At 39.1% G+C, this 12,662-nt stretch overlaps 2 protein-coding genes across 2 annotated transcripts; one reads left to right on the forward strand and one right to left on the reverse strand.

The window, feature by feature from the left end:
- The first annotated feature begins 412 nt into the window (after positions 1 to 412).
- LOC116130630 (fatty-acid-binding protein 1) lies at positions 413 to 2,140 on the forward strand. Its single transcript, XM_031416365.1, has 4 exons — positions 413 to 828; positions 969 to 1,218; positions 1,313 to 1,404; positions 1,803 to 2,140. The coding sequence occupies exons 1-4, from the start codon at positions 441 to 443 to the stop codon at positions 1,940 to 1,942; spliced, it is 870 nt and encodes a 289-aa protein (XP_031272225.1). The 5' UTR covers positions 413 to 440; the 3' UTR covers positions 1,943 to 2,140.
- Positions 2,141 to 4,856: 2,716 nt separating this feature from the next.
- Positions 4,857 to 10,941, reverse strand: LOC116130543 (protein TIME FOR COFFEE-like). Its single transcript, XM_031416271.1, has 12 exons — positions 10,700 to 10,941; positions 10,206 to 10,604; positions 9,680 to 9,825; positions 9,331 to 9,592; positions 8,858 to 9,227; positions 8,697 to 8,757; positions 8,519 to 8,608; positions 8,169 to 8,400; positions 8,009 to 8,075; positions 7,836 to 7,902; positions 7,338 to 7,727; positions 4,857 to 7,233 (listed from the first exon to the last, which is right to left on the reverse strand). Exons 1-12 carry the CDS (start codon positions 10,794 to 10,796, stop codon positions 5,443 to 5,445), a joined length of 3,972 nt encoding a protein of 1,323 aa, XP_031272131.1. The 5' UTR covers positions 10,797 to 10,941; the 3' UTR covers positions 4,857 to 5,442.
- Positions 10,942 to 12,662: the final 1,721 nt, after the last annotated feature.

The raw sequence follows: 12,662 nt of genomic DNA on the forward strand, positions 1-12,662 counted from the left end.
AAACAAAAAACTATATTGATATCTAACCATTTATTAATGGGATTGGATTTTTAAACCTAAATATTTTACTTAAATTATTGATATGAATTTTCAACCGTTAATGAGGTGACAATAAAAATAACTATCTCCAACTTCCATCTCATATCCGTTATATTGTAATAAATTTATAACCATGAATTTGTATTTCAATTTAAATCATCACTTTATGCAAAAGGATCTAATTTCGTTTGAAGCATGAAGCTTACAAATATCACTCTATAAAGTGTTATTTTGCAATTTTAGCCGAAGGCCCAACCCAAGCTCCACGGCCCACCACAAAGATACCTAATTACTCTCACGTGCTTCCACGTGACACATTCATACTATATAAAACCCAACTTATTTACATTAATTTATGATAACAAAGAAAAAAAAAAAAAAAAAGCATTTTTCTAATTTCGATGGTTTCACTGAGGTTTCCATTCTTGTTTTCTCAACCCACAAATCACCAATACACCACCAACCCAACACATGGAACTTCCCGCCCTATCTCCGTCGCCGTCGCCGTTGCTACCGCCTCCGCCACTGCCGCAGTGGCTGGCATCGCCGCCTACCGAAACCATAAACACCCATTTGTCGAGAACGCCCTGAATTTTCTCTTTGCCAATCCTTCCTCCTCCCACCTCTGGGCTTCTCTCTCTTTTGCTGACAGTTCTTCAGCTACAGTTGTTGACTCCAAAACCGGCGTCTCGTTTCCTTCCGAACTCGGCGGTTCTCGGAAACTTCTCGGAATCGGGTTGAGGAAAAAAAGAATCTTGGGATTGAAGAACATTGATGTCTATGCATTTGGTAACAATTTTTTCTTTCATTTTTTAGTTTCTTCAATTCTATTAATGCACAATGCAGACTTCAATTTTATAAAAAGATTTAATTTTTTGAGTTTGATTGTTCAGCATCATTGTGAAATTATGTATTTGTAAATTGTACAGGTGTATATGCTGATCATGGTGATGTGAAGAAATTGCTGAGGGAGAAATATGGGAATTTATCCATTTCTGAACTGAAGGAAAACAAGGAGTTTAATGATGATATTTTGGAAGCTGATATAAGCATGACTGTTAGACTTCAAATTATTTACAGTAAATTAAGCATAGGTTCTGTTCGAAGTGCTTTTGAAGAGTCTGTTGGAAGCAGACTCCAGAAGTTTGGGGGATCGGATAATAAAGAATTGCTTCAAAGGTGTGAAATAGCATTCTTTAATGCTTCACTGGTGATTCCATCAAAAAAAGTGTTATTGTTGTTCAGACTAATCTGATGGCGCATTTGATTGCAGGTTCACTTCTCAGTTTAAAGATGAATACAAAATACCACGGGGATCTGTCATAGATCTTTCAAAGGAACCAGGCCATGTACTTCGGACAACAAGTAAAGTGTATTCGTGTTTTCTATGATTGAGCTTAGATAATAAAGCTAATAGACTGTTTATTTTCTTTCATTGGTCCTGTGGTTTTTCGTTCATATTGGAATGTTGAGACAACTGCCATGGAATTTGGACTAACATTATATTACACCAAATTTTGATTGAGGATGACCGGTCATGATGTTTCTTTGGCTTAGAAGCTGAGTGATAGGATTTATTTAAGGTTCAGGCTTAATATAAGAAGTGGGTTGTTTTCTTTGGCACATGAAATTTTAGTTTTAAGGATTAACATTTGCTAGACTAGAAGGGAAGAGTTTGTTTTATGCTTGACCCTTGTCTATTTATGCTAGGAATAAAACAATCAAATGCTAATTTGAAATTCAAATTTGTATAAATTCTGCAGTTGATGGTAAGGAGGTGGGAAGTATCCAGAGCAAACTCTTGTGTCGCTCAATAATGGATCTGTATTTCGGGGAGGATCCATTTGATAAGAAAGCCAAAGAGGACATTGAGCTCAATCTTGCATCTCTCGTTCAGAAGTAAATAAGTAATCTTTTTCTTTTTTAAATCTTCTCATCTTTTAACTGTACGGTTTAGAACTTGTATCTCTTGACTTTGAGTAATTGCTTTTATAATATAGTATATCGCAATACATACGTCAGATAACATCAATTATAGTATCCTACATCAATGAAGGACCACAAGTGCTTACAAAATATTCATTGAAAGAAACTTTTCAATTTCATGAATCCCTACGTCATATACTCAAAGTTAGTTTATTTACGTTGCTTTGGTTTCGTTCTTGGGGTGATATAAGATTAATCATGTAATCTTTGTTTAATTTTCAAGATTCTCTTGTTTAATTGTTAAGTAATAAAATATTACGTAATCTTTTATTGTAAATAGTATTTACTGTTGGTAATATTAAGGGTAATCAAATTACCTTCCTAAGGGGTGTTAATATAAGATTACTGAGGTAATCTTAATTTTGACTTTATTTTGTCCTTAATCTTTTATCATTTTAGACACATTTGCCCTTCTATGTCTACCAAATAACAATTTGCTCAGACCTCCTACATTTGAGAATTTAGCTAAAACACATTAGCTACAAAAAAGTGTAAAAGTTAACAAAATACCTCTAACCACCCAAGACTACCATCGGCCGTTAGCCACCATCGTTGGCCGTCGGCGAAAGTCGTCATATAGGCGCAAGAGTGGTAGGATCTTACCGGTCGTATGCCGGTAAGGACGTTTTCGGCCATGGATTTGTGATTCATGGTCGAAAACGACCAGATCTGGCCATGAAATGGCCACTGTTTCACGGCTGCATCTTTGGCAGTGAAACGACCATATTCACGGCCAGATCTAGCCATTTTTAGCCATTGATCAAAGATCCATGGCCAGATTAGGCCTTATCGGCGCACGACCAGTCAGATCCAATCGGTCGTGTGCCATTACGGCGGCTGCCGACAGTGGTGACTGGCTACTAGCAATGACTTGGGGTGGGTGGGGGTGATTTTGCTATAAATTAAAGTTTTATATGGCTAGCATATTTTAGCAAAATTTCAAATATAAGAGCTTAAAATAAATAATTTAAAAAATAATATAAGAAAATAATAATATTATTATTGTTATTTAAAAACGGAGGACAATTCTTTAATAATCTATCTTTCCAGTAATATAACATTCTCCAATAATACAATACCTTTAATAATCTATCTTTCCAGTAATATAACATTTTCCAATAATACAATATTCAACAGACCCTTTAAGAAATGTATAGTCAACAGTTTGAAATGATGAAGTACACTGAAGAAGTCAGGCGTGTGGCTTGCTCTCACATGCACTTGGTTCAGAATTAGAATCATGCCTTCAGTGGATTCTACTTCATCTGTTATTCTTCAGGCCCAGGTCATCCAGTTGGGTCGACCATAATTTCCCAAGATAGAGAGAGACAGAATTTCAGTAAATGGAAGAGCAATGAGAGTTTCATTCCGTTGTGATTTGGTTCCCTGGTGTGAAGTACAGAACAGAGGCATTCTGGGCCGACTACTTTGATTACATGCACATCTATTGCAGTAGCTTGGAATAAAAACCTTGACAATCTTCGGAAGTTCTAAATAATGTACTGATCAAAGGTTGTAGAGGCGAACTGCTGTACNTGGGTCGACCATAATTTCCCAAGATAGAGAGAGACAGAATTTCAGTAAATGGAAGAGCAATGAGAGTTTCATTCCGTTGTGATTTGGTTCCCTGGTGTGAAGTATAGAACAGAGGCATTCTGGGCCGACTACTATGATTACATATACATCTATTGCAGTAGCTTGGAATAAAAACCTTGACAATCTTCGGAAGTTCTAAATAATGTACTGATCAAAGGTTGTAGAGGCGAACTGCACTACAGTCAGCCGCGCCACGCTGACCCCGAGCAATCTTCTTTTAGTTGCAGGGCGAAATCCAGCAGCCAATTGGTAGCTTTTAAATAAACAACTCAGTAAGAAGTTCAATTTTAAGATTGTAGGGTTCAATAGTAACTCCAGGTTTAAAATCGCGTTTGGAAAGTGAGATTGGAGTTTACCATATTAAAATAATTAAATATAACTTTTTTATTTCACCTGGTGATAGAAGAAGATATCTTTCATGGGCTACGTTCCTTCAGGCTAGGTTGTAACTCCAATTTTTTGGTGGTGGAATCTTTACCGACCAATCAATGTGGTATTTAAACCTTTTTATCTACCCAGGAATCTGCATTTCTTTGATATATATATATATATATGTCATCTCACGTAAGAAAAAAGTAGAAGTGATTTAACCCAAGATATTGAATTTGTCTCCACCAACTAAATGCTCTGCATTTGAATAAAGAATTCTGTTTAAAATTGCTTTATTTTTTATTTTATTTTTCCCATGAACAATTCACAAAATCAAAGGTAATAAGCATCATGGTTTGCTCCCAGAATCAGCAATGGCAAAAATATCAGCCTCCACTTACACTGGTGGAGTGGCAAAGCTTTTTAAGAACTTTAAGACACCGGGGACCCATGGGTTGCTATCAGTACGATTACAATTTCACTCTTTATATGATTCTTGGGGGAAGATAATGAAGAAGAAGAACCCACCATGTGCTTACTACAAAACTAGCATCCAAAAAGTCAGGCACGTGATTTCACATCTCAGAAAGAGATGCCAGGATGCCTGTGGTTGAACTTGCTCAGTCTAGTTTGAAACAACTACAATAAGTTGAAGAGTTTATCACGATTTTTCCCCTAAGGTTTCATAAGATAACACATTTCCCCCTCAGGCATCTAAAGTAACAATTTATTTTTTATAGTCAAACTGTTTGGCTTTCCCATTCATCATCTGACTAATACATTTTACACTAAATCCATTGTAATAAAGTGTAAGTTGAACGAAAATAGGAGCGAATTCTTTTTGTGGGTTGGGTATTGCGTGGCTTGAATGCAAAGCAAGTTGGTCCCAAAAATCGGATAAAGCAAAGGTAGGTACAAGAGATAAGAAAACAGAAACAAGATTAGACCAATAAGATCAATCGCTTCTAGCTTTCAACAATTCTACTATCTTCAAGATTTTCTTCTCTATTTTGACTTTAACAATATGCCAAACAAAGGGTCCATTCAATAATCCCAAAATGAAAAGAGAAAGATTAGTTTAAGATACTAATATAATAATAATAATAATAATAATGAATTAGAACGATTAGTTTCTAATTTCTATGCAAAAGATTAAAAATTATATACATATTAGTATCAAATCAGGCCAACCATATTCCCCTTAAATATTGGCAGGTCCCCAGTCTCCACTTTAAATTCTGTACCAGTACGATCTTGTCAGAAGATGACTGACTCTCCCTGAATCTTTATCTTATTGCAACTGTAATTTTACTTGGTGCTCATTCTTTCGTTTCCACCTCTTCTGGTATGTCTGCAAGAAACCCACGTGTGGGCAGTCAAAAATGTGCAGGAGACTAAAATGGTGGCATTCTGGACAAAATTTTGGGCCTGCATTCTTGCTGCATCTAGGGTTTAGTACTTGAGTTCAGAGAGGTGGCTGGGGCACGTGCTCAAGATGGATGGTACGTTTCTTCCACAAACAGGGGAGTTTTTCTGGCCAGAGCTAGCTGAAGAATTCTCAGTTTGCTGTGGTTGCAAAGATGGAATTGATGAGCCAGCTTTGCTGCTGGTGGAACTAGTTCTCAGGTTTCCGGCACTTGGCGAAGATCCAACAACTAGGGGAGATGGAGACTGGCTGCTAGTGGGTATTTGTTGCCCTTGGGGTGCCAAGCCAGACTTGGAATTTCTTTCGAAAGATATCTGGGTACGGCCTTGTGGGGATCTCACTTGCTGCTGCTGGGAAACATTCTTCAGAGTTGGGGAATTGGATGATCCCAGTGATGTTGGAGGAACTTGAGAAGTTTGGGTTCTTGTTGAGTTCTTCCATTGGGGTGATTGACCAGAACTGTTGCTTTGGACTAGAGTTTGTGGGAACATAGGAGCACTATTCGAGAGCTTGGTGGCAATGGAAGATGAAGACAGGTTGGTTGACGGAGCTTTACTTCGAGCTGCTGCAGCAGATTGTTGCGGATGTTGCAACATTTGCTGCTTATGGAGCTGAAGCAGTTGCTGTTGCTGGAAATTCTGAGAATTAGCAGCGACAGAGGCATTTGTGGTTATTGTAGTCGCAGTAATGGGACGTGAGGACCAATTTCCCGTAACTGGGGATGAAACAAAGTTCAGAGTTCTAGGTGAATGGTCAAAAACAAGTGTCTGTCCATTTGAAGCAGGTGACTTCCCGAAACTTGCTTTTTTTCCATCATCATGATTCGATGAACCTCCTCCACTCTTCACCTCAGATATTTGGTGATTTTTCTGCTGTACAGCCTGAGCTGCGGGTGAAACCTGGTACCCTTGCCGGGCCATATCTGGAAGGCTCTGAAAGATTGCAGGATTTTGGGCCATAGATGAGAAATTAAGGTTTGAAGCAGAATTGTTTCCACCAAAGGATGCAAATGACATGGCGAATGCCTGAGGAGGGATGAGCTCAACTCCACCCTTTAAACTCTTCTGCTGTGATTGTTGCTGCTTCTCACCATGATTACCAGGACCTGCACCGCCAACAATTTGTGATGGCATCAAGGCAAAGTTTAGGGGCTGAAGTGGCATTGTGAAGTTTTGACCATACACACTCGTTTGATTGTGAGAGGCACGGCTATCAGCAAGTGAGGGGGCATTCTCCCCACTCATCTCAGGCTCAAGCTTGCGATTTTGATTGGATGGTGGCACGTGCTGTTTTTGCTGCTGATGTGGTAGCATGCTTGTTGAGCTCAATAAGTTACCACTAACTGGTCCCCCACGTGGCTGCTGAGACTGCGTTTGCTTGTGAGATGATGATGAGGCACTTGAAGTGGTTGTATTTTGATAAGCTGCTTGTATTAAAGGTTGTGAGGGAGGTTGCTGTTGCTGCTGAATTTGAGAAGGATGAAAAATCTGAGATGAATAGAAAGACCCATTAAAGTAAGGCAATGGTTGAGCATGGCCTCTAACTGCTGGTGGGGTTCCAATAGGGGTGGGGACAGGAAATGGAAACCCTTCATTCTGTACTATGGTCAAGTAAGGTGCTCCATTGGCTGCCATATTTGGGTAATTATAACTCACAGCTGCAGCTACTGCTGGTAATGCTGTAGAGCTTACCGGAATTGCAGGTGTTGAATTACCAGAGAATGATGCACTTTTGGCCAAGGCAGCAGATTTTGAAGGCCCAGATTGATTTGCTGCTGCTTGTTGTTGGCTTACAGGGAAGATGAAAGCAGGGGCATGCTACAGATCAAAGTAAAAAGTTTCAAAATAACAATTTGAAATTTTACAGAAATTTTGAAGCTCACAAAATTATCATGACCAAAAATGTAAGGGAAAGAACATACCAAAAAGTTACCAGCTGGGGCAGGATGTGGAGCTTGTTGAAGCACTAGCTGCTTTCTCTGTGCTGGGTCCATTAAACTTGCATTCTCAGAGCTTTTATCTTTCTGAGTAAGACCTGGAAAGTTGGTCGTACCCTGCCCTTTGTCCTGCACAGAATTGAGGTTCACAACCGGAAAGCTTCCTTGCAATTGGTTTCCATGAATTAAGTTTTCAGTGGAGGGAATAACATTGAGACTGTTGGATTTGGCCCCAATTAAAGAAGTAGAACTAGCTCCGGCTGGCCATAAGTGGTTCATCTTTGCAAACTGCTGATTCAAGTATATATTTCGAGCAATATAATGGTGGGTAGCACACCTCTTTGGCCGAGGTTGAGAGAGCATAAACTGGGGAGGCTGAATGTTTCAATTATTCAATGCCAAATCCAATATCAACAGTTACCAAAAATGAACCAAGAAAAAAATATTATGAAAAGCTTAACTTTGCATGACACAATGACATACCTGCTGAGTTGGGGCAGATCTGGCACTTCCATCCATGGACATAATTGTTTGAAATGGAGGCATGTATCTGGTCATAAATTTGCTTCTTAATAATGGAGCAATATTTACTGCACGATATTAAACCCAAAAAAAAAAAAAATTACAGATACATAACGAGGGAATAGATGTCTCACCCCAGAGGTGGAAGACCATTTGGCCAGCCAGCTACAGCAACATGAAAAGGCACTGAACCGGATTGACCTGAAACAAAGCACAAGATAGCATCAATGAATCTATTGAATCATAATTCAAGTCAACTCATATTAACAGGGAAGACCAAAATCGTCAAATTACCTGTTTTTTCCACTTTAGGAACTCCAGATTTAGGTGGTGGTTCCTGCTTTTGACTCTGCTGTTGTAATTTACAGGCATTATCTCTTCCATCATCTTGATTTGGCTTTTCAAAATCAAACTTCGATTTGCTCTTCCCTTCAATAGGCTCAATCTTCTTTTCTTCGACTTCCTGTACTGCTGTTTCCTTCTTCACAAACCTCTCTGCCTTTTCTTCGTCCTTAACCAAAGATTTCTACACAATAAAAAGAAAAAAAAAAAAGCATTGATTATTAAATTACCAGAAAGCAAAAAAATAATATATATATATATCAACAAAGATTATTAAAGAGTGAGTCACTGATTCTACTCACCATATTGATATCTTGGGCCGTACTTGTAGGATATGAGGCGAAATCATTGAAGCCATCCAGTTCAGGAGATAATACCATAGGAGGAGGAGCCTGTTGAAAGGCACTATTCTTCTTCAGAAATCTGACAGCAAAATAGCAACGATAATCTAATCCGGAATGCGACAAGAAGGTACCTCACCATCAGATCAATCTTGAACTTCTCAACGTTTAGGCTCCCAGTCTCCAGTACAGTTGAACTCCTGAGAATTTACAGGAGAAATAAGATTAAGAAAAAAAATTGAAAACTATCATATTCTCAAAGAAAAAAGAGAGAAAAAGCAAATATTATTTGATGCTCACGCTTGTGTCACTGTCGAATCCATTTTACAGCAGGTAGCACAAGAATCTTTATCAGCCGAAATCGGTTTTTTCTCTGTCACTGGACCGTTTGGGCAATCTGATCCTTCAATTGATAGTTTTACATCACGTCGCCTGGCTAGCTCTTCCTGTGGCTCCACCATCACAAATGCAACTTTAGGAGCATCTATTTCATTAGAAGCCTCACAAGATGCCACATTCAATTGAGATGTTTTCTCCGATTTCGGTGTAGATATTTCCGATATCGGTGTAGATATTTCCGATTTTGTCGGTAGCTGCTCGCTTTCAAACATAACTACGGAACCAACTGGGTTTGAAGAATTATCAACCTCGACTTTCTTCTTCTTCGTGGCTGCAGACGCGATAGTTAAGGGAAAAAGAAAACATAAACACATGCGGGGTAGAAAAACAAAATATTGATATTGGATTAAAAGCTTAAATGAAATAATACCCACCGCCACCAAGATCTGATGAAGCGCCGTCTTTCTGAGCCAAAACTGAAACAGATGGTTTTGTGTCTTGATTGTTACTAATACCATCTTTCGATTCAAGATTTTGCGCTGTCTTTCCCATGCTATCATCTTCCTTCTTCGAGTTATGGGATTGCTTCTTCAGCCCAAACAAAACCTCAGCAATCTCAATCTCGATATCATCTTGTTGAACTGAGCTAGAAGATTTCGCAACCTTTGGAAGACGAGTCTTAGGTCCATTTGGTTTCTGCAACATCCATCACAAAGCTCAAAAAGTCAACCTTTTAATTTCTCCTCCAGAAAACAATAATCAAATTCAAAAAACAACACTAACCATCTTTTTCCTCACTGAAACATTAGAAGATGAAGGTGAATTAGCCTCAAATCCCTCAATGCTCCGACTCGAAGTGGAAGCTCTATGGTCTTCCCGAAATCCACCATTTCCAGAAGCCCAATTCTCATGCGACCTTTTCACGGAAGCTACAAAACCATACACAAACGCCCATCAGACCAAGTCTCCAATAAAAAAATTAAAAATAAAACAAAATCCACATTTCTTGTACCAGAGCGGGCCTTCCTTGGGACCTTGACTCCACTCATCTCATCGGCGGCCTTCAAAGCCAGCGGCGTTGGCCGGCCGTGTCTAGTCGGAGGTAGGGATTTTCTACTATTTTGATTGGACANAATGCTCCGACTCGAAGTGGAAGCTCTATGGTCTTCCCGAAATCCACCATTTCCAGAAGCCCAATTCTCATGCGACCTTTTCACGGAAGCTACAAAACCATACACAAACGCCCATCAGACCAAGTCTCCAATAAAAAAAATAAAATAAAAAAAATAAAAATCCACATTTCTTGTACCAGAGCGGGCCTTCCTTGGGACCTTGACTCCACTCATCTCATCGGCGGCCTTCAAAGCCGGCGGCGTTGGCCGGCCGTGTCTAGTCGGAGGTAGGGATTTTCTACTATTTTGATTGGACAAAGACGAAGAAGAATATGAAGTGGTGTTGTGAGAAATTATGTGAGCTACTCTTCTTTCCTCAATTTCATACTCTTCTTCATCCGCTACACTTTCTTCTGTACTTTCTTCTTCTCCTTGGGTTAAACTATCGCCTCTCCGACGCTTGTGGTGACTCTTATGATTCGAAAAATCTCGATCTCTATATCTTTCTCTATCTCTATCCCTATCCCTATCTCTTCTGTTAGCACGATCTCTTAACCTCACTGTATCCTGCAACTCCATCTCTTCGTCTTCTTCTGCTAAAAAATAAAAAAAAAATCGTAAGAACACCGATTCAGTATGCCTTAACTAGAAAAAAAAAAAAAAAACATAGGATAGAGAGAGAGTTATCAACCGTGTGAATCTCGAAGACTGCTTGTTCTTTGCCGACGTCTCGACAATCCGTTCGTTGCCGCCATGTTTGATCTTCTAGCTTCTCTGCTTCTGTCCATAAGCTTCAACCAATTTACTTAAAAGTCACAAACACCAATTCACCATAACCTTACTGTTTTCAGATTCAATCTTTTCAGAGCCTCAACCTCCCCTCTCTCTCTCTCTCTCTCTCTCTCTTCTGTTGCGTCTCTTCTTTTCACCTGGTTTTGGTGTTCTTTTCTGCTGAAATCTCATCTCTTTCTTTTTGTATGCTCTCATTCACTCACGCGAAACCTACTCCAACAAGAGTCGACGGCTCAGATGTCTCGATTAGTCTTAAACACGATCTTATCCGTTGGATGGAAAGTTGATCTGACGGTCATATCTGGCAGGTGCCAACATGGCAGAAACGTCAATGTCTGATGGAATATAGCCATAGCGCACTTAATGGCAACGTGGCACATTATATTAATATGTGAAGATATCTTCTTTATCCGCATTCTCACCACGCGGTCTACGCGCGTGAGACATATCCCAGTCACGGGGCTTTATGACATGCCAGGTTCATTCACTATCAGTAGATCCCACCTAAGGTTCACACCTGTCGTATCCTGATTCGTCGCAGCGACAAAAAGCAAATATATTTTCCCACTCGTTCATCACCAGTCGCACGTAAAGCCGGTTGCCCGCCAATCAAAAGAGGGCAAGGTAAAGTCCACAAAAAGCATAGAATAATCACGTGAGACTTGAGGACCCAAATTCACCTGCTCCAGCGGGTCAAATTTCAGTTTTATTTTATTTTATTTTTTCCAAAAACTCCAAATGGGACCCATCAAAAAAGTTGGACGGATAAAAAATGATCCTTTCGAGATAGAAGAATTTGTACCGTCAGATTGAAAATCCGACGTGGACAGAAAGCGAGTCCTACCTGGCAACCCATCCACCTACCATCACATATAATTGAACAAAATCGGACGGCCGAGGATCATTTGGCAGAGAAGAGGAGTCACAATCACAATCACAATCACAAATTCACAATCACTGAAGTTGCGCGAGAACAAGTGGGCCCAAGATGGTTTCCAATCACAACACGTCCTTTGTTAAATTTGCTGACGTCAACACCTTACCTCTTTCACTCCCGCTGGATGCCAAGTAAAGTTAACTATAAGAGGGGAGATGATAGGGTGCGTGCGGGTGCAGCAGTATCTAAAATAAGTAATAAGGGAGGGTGGGGCCAGGAAGATAGTTGTTGACATATGGTATGGGGGATATTATAAGTGAGAAAGGCCACGTGGCGGGCAGGCCACGATCCAAGGCAGCAATCACTGAGAGGGGTGGGGCCGTGATTGTGTTGTTGTTTAACAACTACTCGTGGCCTTGGATCTCGTTAAGTTAGCTCCACTTGTTCATATTTTTTTATTAATTTTTATTTTCTTAAATTTTAAGATTTAAATTTTATTTATTCTTTGTCAAATCTTTGCACATTAGAGAATCAAATTATAAGTTAATCTCTCCGGAGTGGGAAAATAATAAATTTTTAGATGCCGAATGATTTTTTAACCCCCAATCTATCGTGAAACACCCTTTCCCCTTGATTTCATGAAAATCCAGCATGACCCCCACTATTTGAATTCAAGCACTAAAACTTAATAGTAAAAGGAAAATTTTGTTTATTAAACCTTACATATTTAACATTATGGAGATAAAATAAATAAATAAACCTAATCTAATATTATCAATTGACAAGATCATCCTTTTACAATTAAATGTTAACACTTGAATTCGAAAAATGAGGTTAGTATTAAGTATTTTCGAAACCAAAAGGTAAAAATTGTCATGTTACGATAGATTAGGGATCAAAATATAATTCACTCTTTCTTAGAAGAGTAATACTACACATACAATATTTTTATACAACATTATGTGGTAAAATATGATTGACTGAT

This window comes from Pistacia vera, unplaced genomic scaffold (genome assembly GCF_008641045.1).
Source record: "Pistacia vera cultivar Batoury unplaced genomic scaffold, PisVer_v2 Contig223, whole genome shotgun sequence".
Lineage (NCBI taxonomy): Eukaryota > Viridiplantae > Streptophyta > Magnoliopsida > Sapindales > Anacardiaceae > Pistacia > Pistacia vera.

Coding starts and splice junctions, on each gene's coding strand:
- LOC116130630 (XM_031416365.1), top strand. CDS start 441: ATGGTTTCACTGAGGTTTCCATTCTTGTTTTCTCAACCCACAAATCAC. Junction 829..968: donor CATTGATGTCTATGCATTTG/GTAACAATTTTT, acceptor TAAATTGTACAG/GTGTATATGCTGATCATGGT. Junction 1,405..1,802: donor CCATGTACTTCGGACAACAA/GTAAAGTGTATT, acceptor TAAATTCTGCAG/TTGATGGTAAGGAGGTGGGA.
- LOC116130543 (XM_031416271.1), bottom strand. CDS start 10,796: ATGGACAGAAGCAGAGAAGCTAGAAGATCAAACATGGCGGCAACGAAC. Junction 10,605..10,699: donor CAGTCTTCGAGATTCACACG/GTTGATAACTCT, acceptor TTTATTTTTTAG/CAGAAGAAGACGAAGAGATG. Junction 7,234..7,337: donor CCCCAGCTGGTAACTTTTTG/GTATGTTCTTTC, acceptor TTTGATCTGTAG/CATGCCCCTGCTTTCATCTT.